General features: G+C 37.6%; 2 protein-coding genes across 2 annotated transcripts in view; both read left to right on the top strand.

Annotated features, from left to right (window-relative positions):
• Positions 1-7,248, top strand: part of LOC137089932 (zinc finger protein 850-like) — a 37,567-nt gene extending 30,319 nt beyond the window's left edge. The window contains exon 5 of the mRNA XM_067453515.1: positions 5,863-7,248. Coding sequence (XP_067309616.1) covers positions 5,863-6,956 — 1,094 coding nt within the window. The 3' untranslated portion in view covers positions 6,957-7,248. The remainder of the gene's footprint in view (positions 1-5,862) is intronic.
• LOC137090455 (gastrula zinc finger protein XlCGF57.1-like) lies at positions 1,695-2,674 on the top strand. The gene has a single exon (XM_067454420.1). The coding sequence runs from the start codon at positions 1,833-1,835 to the stop codon at positions 2,574-2,576; it is 744 nt and encodes a 247-aa protein (XP_067310521.1). The 5' UTR covers positions 1,695-1,832; the 3' UTR covers positions 2,577-2,674.
• Positions 7,249-14,530: the final 7,282 nt, after the last annotated feature.

Genomic DNA, 14,530 nt, shown 5'->3' with positions numbered 1-14,530 from the left:
TCCCCCAGACCTGCAGCTGTCTGCGTTTCCACCGTGATCTAAAGTACCGTGAAGATTAGGCAGATTAGTCCAATGGCGTAGGACTGCGCGCGACTGCTCCTCCAAGCCAGTGACGGGCAGTAATCATTTTTGCGCGACCGCAAAAATGAACAAAAAATGATGACATTTTGTGTACCGATTGAAAGATTTAGTGGACTGTTTACTGTACGTTATCTAAACGGATCTGGTGTTTACATGTGATGACTTTCAATCGCAATCATTTTGTCACATGCAGTTTGTTGCCGCATCAAAAATGTAAAGGCTGTTTTCTCCAGCAGCTGGAATGTGTTTACTGTAGCCATAGCAACTCTTAACGGCCACCAGGACTAATACAGTATTATATTAGCTTTTTATCTGTTGTAAAGTGTAATAATCATCTCAGAAAAAAAATTTAAAGTAAAAACTGTGTCATTATTCGAACATTATCTTCATAACTTATGAAATAAAAAGTTTACCCCTCAGAAAAATTAGCTTTCCTCTCTTGTCAACATGAGCGTGGAGTGCTGTCACGTCATGTAAGGATGCACACTTAAAAGTAATCGGTCAGGTCGTTTACATGGTAAAAAATAGACTGTAAAAAAATGAATAACGCCTATGGAAGAGATTCAAGCTGTGCTGCTTTTGCTGGATGCAGCATATTCAGAAAGCTTGTAAAGCTAGATTTAAAATGACAACAGATATTATTATCAGCTGTTACGGACATTGAACGTGAGATGGCTGAGACGAACGCGCGCCATCAGACAGAGAGCAAGACTGATATATACTGAACGCAGAACTAACCTCACAAAAGACTTTTAAAAATGCCGGTTGAAATAAAATGCTGCATGAGCTCAACCAATCAGCATGTTCAGCGCCCAAATCCCGCCCTTGAAAGTTTCTGAACTTTGAAAAAGTACTACCTCGCGAGCAGGGCCGTTTGGAGGGGGAAATATTTACCCGGAACTTCATTTAGACCCTGGTTCCTGCGGTCAAAACACACCGAGTACCACCCCAAAGTTCCTGGGTAAATTTCCTGCGGTGGAAACGTGGCTTTAGATTCTCTCTAGTTTCCTGCAAGAGTGCAGTCTTGTTTTATTTCTTAGTTTCAGACATTTTTAGAACTTAATTTTATATTATTATTGTTTTTTGTATCTTTTGCTAGCTCCAGTTTTTTTAGGTTGTTTTGTTTTCTTTAGCCGTAGTTGTTAGTTTGACTGCATCTCTTGTCATCTTGTCTAGAGTCTTGTCTTGTGTGTGCCTTGTGTTGGTTCCTGCCCTGTGTCCTGAGTTTTCCCTGGTCATTGTCTCTACTGCCTGACGGTCAAGACTGGAGCTTATTCTGAGAGAACATCAAGCCTCAGGTTCCTGGTTTTCTTGTCTGGGTTTTCCCACCATCGCCCTGCCTGGTGTTTTCTCCCAAGCCATCCTGAACTTTGTTATCTCCTTGGACTGGTCTTAGTGGTCCTTTTCCCTGCCTGTCATCATGGCTTCTGTCCCCTGCCCTGCTGTTTGAACTCTCACACCTTTTCACTTCCTTGTCGTGCCATGTCTAGAGTCTGGTTAATAAATTGTGTTTTGTTCACTCTGCATCTGAGTCCTCCGTTTCAGAAGCCACTGACAGCTCTGTTATTTCAAATTAGGAAAATCATCCCAGCAGTAACAGGGTTGAGCGAAACCTGTAGGATACTGATAATGCTAATAAAAAACACAATTATATAACAATAATCATTCAAAAATATACAATTTATTCCACTTTACTGTAACTGATATACTGAAAATGAAATTAATACATTTTATTTTTGATTTCAGACCTGATGGAAGAGAATGAGGAGAGTGAAGAACTGAGTGAAGTGGAGGAGGAACATCATGTCAAACCTGGAGAAAAACCTTTGAGTCGCTCAAAGACTAAAAAGACATTTATGAAGAAAAGAAGAGCCAAGAAATCTACAACCTGCACTCAGTGTGGAAAAAGTTTCATAAGCAAAAAAGATCTTGAGCGCCACGTGAGGATCCACACCAGAGAGAAGCCGTTCGAATGTGATCAATGCGGGAAGAGCTTCGCACAATCCGCTAACCTTAATGCTCACATGATGATCCACACCGGAGAGAAGCCGTTCTCATGTGATCAGTGCGGGAAAACATTTATTTTGTCATCAAACCTGAAGAGACACCTGATCGTTCATACGAAGGAGAAGCCACATTCATGTTCTGTGTGTGGAAAGAGTTTTTCACTGCTGCAAATTTTAAAAAAACATCAGAAAATACACACTGGTGTGAGAGAGTTCATGTGCTTTGAGTGTGAGAAGACTTTTACTACAGCAAACTATTTAAAACTCCACCAGAGGATTCACACTGGAGAAAAACCTTACATGTGTTCACACTGTGACAAGAGATTCAGTGTGTTAGGAAATCTGAAAAGACACGAGAGGTTCCACATCGGAGAGACGCCACACACGTGTGATCAGTGCGGGAAGAGTTTCACTATTAAAAGTAACCTGAGGAGACACATGAGGATCCATGAGGTGGAGAAACCACATCACTATAGAGCAATTTTTTGACTGCTTGGAACGGTTCTCATAACAAGAAAGTGTCTCATTATTACGGGACATGGAGAGTTTCATTATGAGATGTTAAGTCATCACTGGCTGATACCTAAAATTGATACCTAAGGGGTTCAGTAGTCAAAGTAGTCAATCCCTCCGTGTGAGGAAGATCTGTGTACAGTCTGTGGTGGGAACACAGACTGTACACAAATCTTCCTCACACGGAGGGATTGACTACTTTGACTACAGATCCCCTTAGGTATCAATTTTTTTTACCGGTTTGGTACATTTATTTGATACTCAGTGTTATCGAGGTAATTCGGTCAGTGCCTAAAAAGTATTGTGCTCTATCCCCAGCCCTACACATCAGAAGGGTCACACTCTGGATTTAGTGTTTTCACTTGGTTGTGTGTTGTGTTGTCACTCTGTGTTGTCATGTACTCGGACTAAATCCTACCATTCACAATGTTCAGGATGTGTTAATTCCTTTTCTGCCAGATCTTATGTGAATCCAGATGAATTGGTCAATCTTTTTAAAAGTACTTTTACACTTGAAGTATTGTGGGAAGTATTGTAGTCTTTTGTCATGTATCCTGAGTGTAATAATGTGTTTATAAGAGCAAGCAGTCAGAATAAAGTGAGATGATCTGCTGATGATCCTGAATGTCTTGTTGAATGAGTGTTGATAGTCTGAGGCTCATCAATATTAACAGAGCTGCTGAAAAGACTCTTTATTTCATCTCAATAGTTCCTGTTTTCACCTCATTTATTATGTGAATGTCTTCACATCTCCTGTAAATTCACACTTAAAGCTCATTTCATTGGGGTCAACTAGGGTTGCAAACATTCCACAAATTTTCCACTGGAGCTTAATCAGGGGAATTTTGGAATTATTTCACTTTGGAGACTTAACAGAAATTTATAAATGCGAATCTATATACAAATCATATACAAACATACATATAAACATTTGGTCATGAGCTGGCATTATTTATTTAATTATTATATATTTTTTTGCAAATTGATTTATTTTAATTGATTTATTACTTAATACAGTAAATATGTTAAATTAATTAATTTATTTATTTATTTCAGAAGTCATTCTAATATTCTGATTTATGATGTTGGAAACAGTTGCACTTCTAAATATTTGTTTGGAACTGGTGCTATTTTTTAGTTGATTGATGAATAAAAAGTTATTAAAAAAATGATATTATCTTCATCATATGAGAGTGATTTCTGAAGGATCATGTAAAACTGAAGGCTGGAGTAATGATACATTTAGCTTTGCATTACATAAATGTATTAAAATAAATAAAAACACTATTTTAAATTGTAATAATGTTTTACAATAGTAGTTTATTCTTTATTTTTGATTAAAAGTGCATAGAGGAATGCTCAGTGCATGCAGGGGTGTGCATATAGCTGTAGTGTGTGTGTGTTAGAGGTAGAACTTTATCTGAAAGTGCATTAAGTTTGAACCAAGATTAAGCTGCAATTTTTTTCCAAATACATTTAAGTTCGCTGTTATAGTCTAACCTGCAATATTTGGAAGAATTTAATTGAATTATTTATAATCTGTTATCATTTAAAATAAAAACAAACTCAGTAACTTATATATTTTTGATTTTGGCAAATCAGCTCCTCCCGCACTGGAATTGATCATCAGCGAAGCTCCGCCCACAACATCAGTGAAGCTCCTCCCATGGCAGTCACATCATCAGTGAAGCTCCTCCCACATCAGGTGATCAATAAATGCTGGAATATTCCCATCAGTCTACAAGTGAAGACGAGCATCAAAGCATCAGGAAGAGCTGAAATCTGCAAAAACTGAGTTTATTAAAGAGGACAGTGAGAACACGAGTGATCCAGAACCTGCAGAATGAAACACACTGAAGATCCTGAAGAACAAAGAGGTTGGTGTTTATTCTTCATTCATTCATGATGCTGGAGAACATTCATGATAGGAAGACTCAACACTTCAGCACATTTAGAGAAACAGTTACACTATCAAATAGGTACAAAAGTTTCATTTTTGGTTTTCAACAAATTTCAGTAAATGGAGGTTTGAGAAACGTTCATATATTTTTTACAAACAAAATTTGATTTTAGCACTTTTATTTTACAATTATATCTGGTTCACAGTTTTTATAGCCATGTTAACAAACTTTTATATCTCAATATAGTTTACAACATGGATGGAAAATCCCAAGGCTGGATACATTTGAAAAATACTACTGTTATTGTGCCACAAAATGTAGTTTTAACAGTTTTTCAGACAAGAATGTAGTTGTTTAAAGCTCAAATCTGTGGTTTATTTACTAAGAGAGCACTTTGGAGTTGTGAGATCGCGGAGATCAGCGCTGATTAATCCCGGCGAGAGCAGCCTTAACTCCGCTAGTCCTTCTCATTGAACCTAATCCTAGGTCAAGGGCAAGTGAAGTTTCATAACTTATTATTTAACTTGACCGTTGTAGCCTACTAGTGCTGACTTTCTTTGACTGAACTGTTTGCTTTATTAATTGTATAGCTTCTTATACCTTTTACTTTTATAAAGGCACACATAAACTTACATTTAACAACAACAACAAAAAAAACTGAGTTGTGTTTTGTCACATTTAATTTTATTACAGTGATAATCATATGCTCACGTGTTGTCTGAACCACATAATGTGATATTCTAGCTTTTGCTACTCCGAGTAATATCCAAATCTTTGTATTTAAGGCTCTTTTTGCGTTTCTTTGCCTCTTCATGACAGATCACTTCCTGTACTCCTTAGTTGTAAGTCTCTTTTGATAAAAGCATCTGCTAAACACATAAATGTAAATGTATGTATGACTCATTAGAGACGTAATTTGAGAGAGACGGCATCTTTCTCACGAGTGGGTGTGGTTTCAGAGCAGATACCAGACACACCCCCAGCGTTTGAGAGCAGAGAATACTGCTTACTTTATCAAGATTTTGATCAATTATTTAATTTACTTGGCAGTTTCTGTGAAGTGACAGACTCCGAACACATTTTAATATTGCTTTACAGAGTCTTTAATGTAAAACACAACAACAAAAGACTAAACTAACAAACTTGCTTTAAAATTTACATTTCGCTTTGAAGTGAATCTTTTGCCGTCGTCTTGTCAGTCAGCTCCTCACTCTCGTGATGAATAAGATCAGATTACTGCGACTGGTCATTGAGCAGAAACGTTCAGTTTGTAATTGTAGTGTCTGTTCTCTAACTGAACTAAATCATTTTATTACTATAATAAAATTAAATTATAGTTTTTTTTTTTTCTTTGATTTCAGACCTGATGGAAGAGAGCGAGCATCATGTCAAACCTGGAGAAAAACATTTGAGTCACTCAAAGACTACAAAGTCATTAATAATGAAAACACGAGCCAAGAAATCTACAACCTGCACTCAGTGTGGGAAGAGTTTCACAAGGAAACGTAGTCTAGTGATTCACATGAGGATCCACACTGGAGAGAAGCTGTTGACTTGTGATCAATGCGGGAAGAGTTTCACAAAGCAACGCAATCTTGAGCTTCACATGAGAATCCACACTGGAGAGAAGCCGTTTTCATGTGATCAGTGCAAAAAGAGTTTCTCACAATCAGCACACCTTAAAGTTCACATGATTACCCACACAGGAGAGAGGACGTTCACATGTGATCAGTGCGGCAAAGCATTTCTTAGGGCATCAAACCTGAGGGAACATCTGAGAGTTCATATGAATAAAAAGCCACATTCATGCTCTGTGTGTGGAAAGAGTTATTCATTGCTGTATAGTTTACAAATACATCAGAAAATACACAATGGTGTAGAAGTTCATATGTGCTTTGAGTGTGAGAAGACTTTTACTACAGCGTATGATTTAAAACGGCACCAGATGATTCACACCGGAGAAAAACCTTACAAGTGTTCACACTGTGACAAGAGATTCATTCAGTCATCAACTCTGAAAACACACGAGAGGATTCACACTGGAGAAAAACCTTACAAGTGTTCACACTGTGACAAGAGATTCAGTCGGTCATCATATCTGAAAAGACATGAGAGGATCCATACTGGAGAAAAACCTTACAAGTGTTCACACTGTGACAAGAGATTCAATCAGTCAGGAGATCTGAAAACACATGAGAGGATTCACACTGGAGAAAAACCTTTCAAATGTTCACACTGTGACAAGAGATTCCATCGATCATCAGATCAGAAATCACATGAGAGGATCCACAGCAGAGAGAAGCCGCACAAGTGTGATCAGTGTGGGAAGAGTTTCTCTACTAAAAGTTACCTGAAGATACACATGAAGATCCATGCAGTGGAGCAACCACATGACCAGAATTGTAAGAATGGATTTCACCTGAGTACGAACTCAAGAAGTTCAAAGCTGCAATAAGACAATGAACCTTTCCTGATCTGAATAAGAGATCTACAAGTTAAAACAAAACCCCACTTGGTCCAATCCTATTTCCCCCACCTGCTGAGTCCTGACCCTCTCGCCCTCTGTCTCAGGGCCACACAAACATCTCACAGATCCTATCACAAGCTGTTTCTTTAAATACTTTTGGTGTGATTGGTAAACAGGTTTCATTCCCACATCAGTAGAACATGTCATAATAATGACAACAGGGCTTGTTCCCCTGGTATGGGAGATGCTCATGAAGATCTTTTGATAAACATTTGCTGTCAACCCCCAAAGATAGGTGGGACCATTTGGGCATGAGAAGTTCTTGAGAAATGTTTCTTGTTCTTTGTTCTGGTTGAGTATTTAAGGTGAAGTGGCAAACCACTCAAAGAAGCATCTGTATTCAAAACTTCCCACACTGTTGCGATGTGTCTCTATTGCCAGGTAAATGATGACTCTTTGAGTCCTTAATTGTGGTTAATATTGTATGCTGATCAGTTGTGTATGAAGTTTTTTTAATTATTTTATTTGATATTTGTCCCTGGCTAAAATAAACATTAATTTTGATTCATCTTGTATCAGTCCGAAATCATTGATTCTAGTAGTGTCGCATGAGGAGGTTGTTAGCCACAAAATTTTTAGATCGGGCAGTTCGGTCTGGCCTTGATCCATAGCGTAGTAAATCTCCAAACAGAAACTGTTCGGACCAATGAAATCATCAGGGCGGGCTTTAGACGATGATGGACAGATGATAAACAGTAACGTGATCATGCACGTCATCAAAGGGGCTTGGATTATATTTGTTTGGATCCTAAAGGGAGAGCTTGTGTGTGTATATGCATTCACCTTCACAATTTCTCTCAGAAATGGTGATCATGTTGGGTAAGTACTCTGTGTATCATTCAATTCTTTTATTTTTTTACAACACTGACAAAGATCGTGTATTCGAGCCTGATTTCAGCGCACATGCAGACAGGGTTGCCAAGTTTGGGTTTGGCGAAATCTGCCAAAGGCTCAGGTGGGCTAATTCTTTAATCAGCCGTTAATGTATGCAACAAACTGAACGAAAGCACATACAATTGGAGTCAGATTAAATTATTCATGGAGTCAGATTTAAAATTGGATCTTCATATTTTAATAAACTGCAGTGATCTTTATAGAAGTGCCAGAACAGACATACAGTGCCTTGCGAAAATATTCGGCCCCATTGAACTTTGCGACCTTTTGCCACGTTTCAGGCTTCAAACATTATGATATGAAACTGTAATTTTTTAGCTCAGTGAGGTTGGATGAGCGTTTGTGAACAGCAGTTTTCAGTTCTTTCCACAGATTCTCGATTGGATTCAGGTCTGGACTTTGACTTGGCCATTCTAACCCCTGGATATGTTTATTTTTGAACCATTCCATTGTAGATTTTGCTTTATGTTTTGGATCATTGTCTTGTTGGAAGACAAATCTCCGTCCCAGTCTCAGGTCTTTTGCAGACTCTATCAGGTTTTCTTCCAGAATGGTCCTGTATTTGGCTCCATCCATCTTCCCATCAATTTTAACCATCTTCCCTGTCCCTGCTGAAGAAAAGCAGGCCCAAACCATCATGCTGTCACCACCATGTTTGACAGTGGGGATGGTGTGTTCAGGGTGATGAGCTGTGTTGCTTTTACGCGTTTTGCATTGTTGCCAAAATGTTCAATTTTGGTTTCATCTGACCAGAGCACCTTCTTCCACATGTTTGGTGTGTCTCCCAGGTGGCTTGTGGCAAACTTTAAACAACACTTTTTTTTTTTTTCTTCTTGCCACTATTCCAGAAAGGCCAGATTTGTGCAGTATATGACTGATTGTTGTCCTATGGACAGAGTCTCCCACCTCATCTGTAGATCTCTGCAGTTCATCCAGAGTGATCATGGGCTGCATCTCTGATCAGTCTTCTACTTATATGAGCTGAAAGTTTAGAGGGACGGCCAGGTCTTGGTAGATTTGCAGTGTCTGATACTCCTTCCATTTCAATATTATTGCTTGCACAGTGCTGCTTGGGATGTTTAAAGCTTGGGAAATCTTTTTGTATCCAAATCTGGCTTTAAACTTCTCCACAACAGTATCTCGGACTTGCCTGGTGTGTTCCTTGTTCTTCATGATGCTCTCTGCGCTATAAACGGACCTCTGAGACTATCACAGTGCAGGTGCATTTATACAGAGACTTGATTACACACAGGTGGATTCTATTTATCATCATTAGTCATTTAGGTCAACACTGGATCATTCAGAGATCCTCACTGAACTTCTAGAGAGAGTTTGCTGCACTGAAAGTTAACGGGCCGAATAATTTTGCACGCTCAATTTTTCAGTTTGTAAATATCCAATAAATTTCGTTCCACTTCATGACTGTGTCCCACTTGTTGTTGATTCTTCACAAAAACTTACAGTTTTATATCATTATGTTTGAAGCCTGAAATGTGGCAAAAGTTCGCAAAGTTCAAGGGGGCCGAATATTTTCGCATGGCACTGTACACGCAGAAGTCCTTCAATCAGGTGCTGGATTCCTACGTTGGGCCAAGCGGGTGGAGTTTACAAAGTGGTGACTATGCCCTCCGTGATCTCCCAGTCTCAGGGCTGAAGAGTGACGTCTTTTGGCGCGACAATTCAGATCCAAGCCGAGTGAGCATGAGGTTTGAGGTTCTACTTTTCTGTCTACAAATGTCCTGGTAAGTCCATTTTTGTGTACCTTTTAGAAAGTTTTGAGGGAAAACCTAGGCACACCCTATATAGACACATTTATTGAACGGGTTGGTATACCCAGAATAGCCCCGAGACCGTAGAAATCCAGTGGTGTTTAAGATTATTAGAAAACAACATGGCTTATCAGGAAAATGGTAGTTCGAGTGTAGATAAGGATGTAATGGAAACTCTTGGAGTGCAAATTAAAGATCTCCTCTTTCGCTTGCGTAACAAAGGAGTAGATTTTGATTGGAACAATTATCAAATTTTTGGGTACGTTACTTAGTGCCGAAAATTGGAAACGAAGGCTCATTTTAAGATACTTCTGGTCGCGATCGTTTATATGCTGCGTCGAAATGATTTGGCAACGATTGCAGAAAACGAACGCATAATAGCAAACATAAAGAGCTAGAAGCTCAGCAATCAGATGAGCTAAAAAAGCTAAGAGCGCAGGTTGAAGCATCTGTGTATGATAAATGCTCATCAATATTAACAGAGCTGCTGAAAAGACTCTTTATTTCATCTCAATAGTTCCTGTTTTCACCTCATTTATTATGATGATGTCTTCACATCTCCTGTAAATTCACACTTAAAGCTCATTTCATTGGTGTCAGCAGACTGAGGGGTTTTAATGGGTAATATATTTATGTTTATTTGTCTTTATGCTTTCAAATGTTTTTCTTACCATTCTTTGTCTTGGTTATGGTGTTTGTTTTGTTTTCAGCAGATATCAGCAGATTTGTCTTAGTTCGTTTTAATACTTCTAAGAGGTTTTTAATTACCTGAGGTGTAAGACAGGGTTGTCCCCTGTCCCCTGTTTTCCCCATTTTATTTATTTCAGTTACCGAACTATTATCATTAAACATTATCCTTGAACAACACTTGGAAGGTATATCGATCTTTGATAGATAAATTAAAATTTCCCAGCTGGCTGATGACATGACTGTCTTTAAAACGATAAGAGTCAATTAACCCAGGCTATAAATATAAATGAGCAGTTTTCATGTCCTTCTGGATTGAAACTGAATATGTCCATTTATGAGATAATGTTTCTCTATAAAAATTTTGATTCTTCAATTGAAGGTATTTCAGTAAGAGACGTATCTGGGTATTTATTTAACAAAAAAAATAATTCTGGCAGGGTAAAAAAAAAAAAAAAAAAAAATCTTTAATATTTGGCTCTAAAGAGATCATTCCCTTTTGGGGAGGGTTCTTTTATCCAAAGCAAAACGGTCATCTCGTTTTGTATTTCCTTCTCTTTCTCTCTATCTTAATGACTACTGTCAAAGGAGTTAACGTCATTTTTCTGGACTTTATATGGAAAAACAATAAGCTTAAACAAAAGCTATTAAAAATGGTCCTTTCAAATAGTTGGGAAGAAGTTTGACTTGAAGTGTTAGACTTTGGTGATACAGTAGAGTAGGATACAACTTTAGAACACCTTTAGGATAAATTGGATTAAAAGATGCTTTACAAATCCCAATTATATATGTTTTTTTATGTATTTATTTTTTATCCTAAATCATATAATTTTATCAATTTGTGGCCTTCCCTATTACCTAATATAGATTGGTAGTTGCTTTATGTAAATGTTATCATCAGGCTCTTCTTGTTCGGAAGTTGTTACACCCACAATTTTTCACCACATAACTTTTTTTATGGAACAGCTCTGATATAATGATTATGCATAAATATATTTTTCTCTTTAACAGGAATATAATTGGAGTTATTTCAATTTTTGATGAATGGTAATTTTCTGATGGTAGTCTTATGAAAAATGTATGTCTCTTCATAATTTCCCGTTACCTTTCAAAGAATATAATGCAGTACTTAAACCGATTCCTTCTGGTATAATTTAGCTTGTTAAATGTCATCCAATTTTTAGTAAGAATGTCACCAAATAACCTAATTTGATCTTTGATGGAATGAATATATTTAACAAAAAATATTAATAATAGGCATAATAGACACATTCTTTATAATAAAACATATACCGTTCCTAAAGGCAAATTTTACTGGGCATCTCCCATTGAGTTTATAAACTGGAAGGAAGCCTGTTTGTTACTCATAAGTACTACATTTCCAGTTAGAAGAAGTTAGTTTTGAGATCCTGCATAAGATTTATCCTGTCAGTGATACTATGGCAATATATATGCACGTTCACAGTTCTTAAGTAATAAGAATAAAAAAAGATCCATTTATAAAAACTCAAAATAAGTTGTATCTTCATATAGGTTAGCATCTTGATCCTTTCGGTTAAAATGTAGAATATGGGCATATGGGAACAGGGGCGGCAGTGGCTCAGTGGTTCATGTAGATTGTCTACAAACCGAAAGGTTGGTGGTTCGATCCCCGGTTCCACCTGACCAAGTGTCGAAGTGTCCATGAGCAAGACACCTAACCCCAGCATGCTCCCGATGAGCTGGATGGCGCCTTGCATGGCTGACATCGCCGTCGGTGTATGAATAGGTGAATGTGAGGCAAAAATGTAAAGCGCTTTGGATAATTAGTTAATTATCAGGTAAAATAAAGATAGAATCAGTAGGCTATATGCAGTCACTAAATTACAGTCAGATATTTTAAAGTTTGTAGAGAGGCAAGGCAAGACTCAAGAATGATTGAAGAATCAATCTGCTTAAAGCAGATGGGGTCAGTTCTCTGACTTTATCTGATGGGCTGTGTAATGAGTTTCTCAAATCTTTTAGTGAAAAAATTTATAATATTCGCACAAATATCCGTTCTTTGCAGTCGGCAGATCTAGCAGTAAACACTCCTAGGTTCTCTGGCATTCCTTTATCCAAATTTACTTTATTACAACCTGAGATGCTCTGCAACCTGGTTTCTGGTATGAAAGCTACCACTTGTATACTTGATCCCATGCCTGGTAGCCTGTTTAAATCCTGTTTTGGTGCATTATGTCCCTCAGTTCTTGCTATAATAAATGACTCTTTGTCAACTGGGGAGGTGCCAGCAGCACTTAAAACTGCTCCGGTTACTCCCGTTATAAAAAAGCAAAATTCTGATGTGAAAAATCTGTCAAATTATCGTCCAATCTCAAATCTATCGTTTCTGTCTAAAATCTTGGAGGGTGTGGTTGCAGCTCAATTAAACAACCACTTAATTGAAAATAAACTATTTGAGCCGCACCAATCAGGATTCCGTAAATTGCACAGCACTGAGACTGCGTTGGTGAAAGTCGCTAATGACTTACTGATTACCTCCGACTCCGACTCCACGTCCATTCTCATTCTCTTGGATCTTAGTTCAGCCTTCGACACTATTGACCATGTCCTACTACTTAATCGCCTCGAACATGTATTTGGCTTGTCAGAGACTGTTCTTGACTGGTTCAAGTCCTATTTTACTGACCGTAGTCAATTTGTTTTTATGGGTGGTTATAGGTCCAAGGTTGGTTCTGTTCATACGGGTGTTCCACAAGGGTCAGTCTTGGGTCCTTTACTTTTTAATATGTACATCTTTCCACTTGGTCAATTATTACAATCTCTCAACCTTAACTATCACTTTTATGCTGATGATACACAGATTTATATCCATACAAGACCGGGTCAGCAAGTGAACGTTGGGCATCTCTCTAACTGTATTTCAGAGATACAGAGTTGGATGTCCAATAATTTTCTGTCTCTAAACGGCTCAAAAACAGAAGTTATGCTTCTTGGATCTCCACATCAACTGCGAAAGGTTGGGTCTCCTATTCTGTCTGTTGATGGCGTTGCACTGGAGCTTAAATCCAAATAAAAAAATTTGGGTGTCATATTTGACGCCACATTGTCATTTGAGCCGTTTATCCAGAATACGGTTAAGACATCATTTTATCACCTCAGAAACATAGCTAGGTTACGTCCAATTTTATCCTTTTCAGTAGCTGAAAAGTTGATTAACTCTTTGGTTTTTACGCGGATTGACTACTGCAACGGTCTTCTAGCTGGTGTATCTAAATCATCACTGGATAAATTACAATATCTCCAAAATTCAGCGGCTAGAGTACTGTCTGGGGTCAGAGCCAGGGACCATATAACTCCGGTCTTGGAGTCCCTGCACTGGCTACCTGTTAGGTACCGTATTGATTTTAAAATCCTTATGCTGGTTTATAAATCTCTGCACAATTTGGCACCTGAGTATCTAACTGACTTATTAACCCCATACACACCGCGTCACAATCTGCGCTCCTCTCAGAGTGGTCTTTTGGTTGTCCCGAAGACGCGGCTTCATACGTGGGGTGACCGAGCATTTTTGTTTATGCTCCTAAGTTCTGGAATTCTCTCCCGGCCGATATCGGGGAAGAAAAATCATTGGTGACTTTTAAATCTCTTCTTAAAACATTTTATTTTAGGATTGCTTTTACATGAACTTGATTTTATGTGCTTATTTGCTTGTACTTATATCGTGTTTATTCATTTGCTGTTATGTTTTTATTTTTTATTTTTATGCTGTCTGTAAAGTGCTTTGAGAAACCTGCTTTTAAAGGCGCTATACAAAATAAATATATTATTATTAGTATTAATATATATTTATGTCATTTTTGCAATAACAACAGCACCAAAAAGACCCCTTTTTTCATCAGTTGCTGCACAGACAGAATGACTGTGTGTGTGTGTGTGTATGTGTGTGTGTATATATATATATATATATATATATATATATATATATATATATATATATATATATATATATATATATATATATATATATATAAATATATATATATATAAATATAAATATATGATTTAAGTTAACACTTGTGGACTGTTGGAGTTGTAGAGAGAGAAAGCCAAATAGGATATTTATGTAGCATGAGGCAACTATTGTAAACATTTCCTATACATCTTACTAAG

The sequence above is a fragment of the Pseudorasbora parva genome, chromosome 2 (assembly GCF_024679245.1).
Source record: "Pseudorasbora parva isolate DD20220531a chromosome 2, ASM2467924v1, whole genome shotgun sequence".
Classification (NCBI taxonomy): Eukaryota; Metazoa; Chordata; class Actinopteri; order Cypriniformes; family Gobionidae; genus Pseudorasbora; species Pseudorasbora parva.
Note: the sequence above shows the minus strand (reverse complement) of the source record. Positions and strands in the feature narration are given on the sequence as shown.

Bases quoted from the DNA above. Each gene is read 5' to 3' on its own strand.
- LOC137090455 (XM_067454420.1), top strand. From the start codon at position 1,833: ATGGAAGAGAATGAGGAGAGTGAAGAACTGAGTGAAGTGGAGGAGGAA.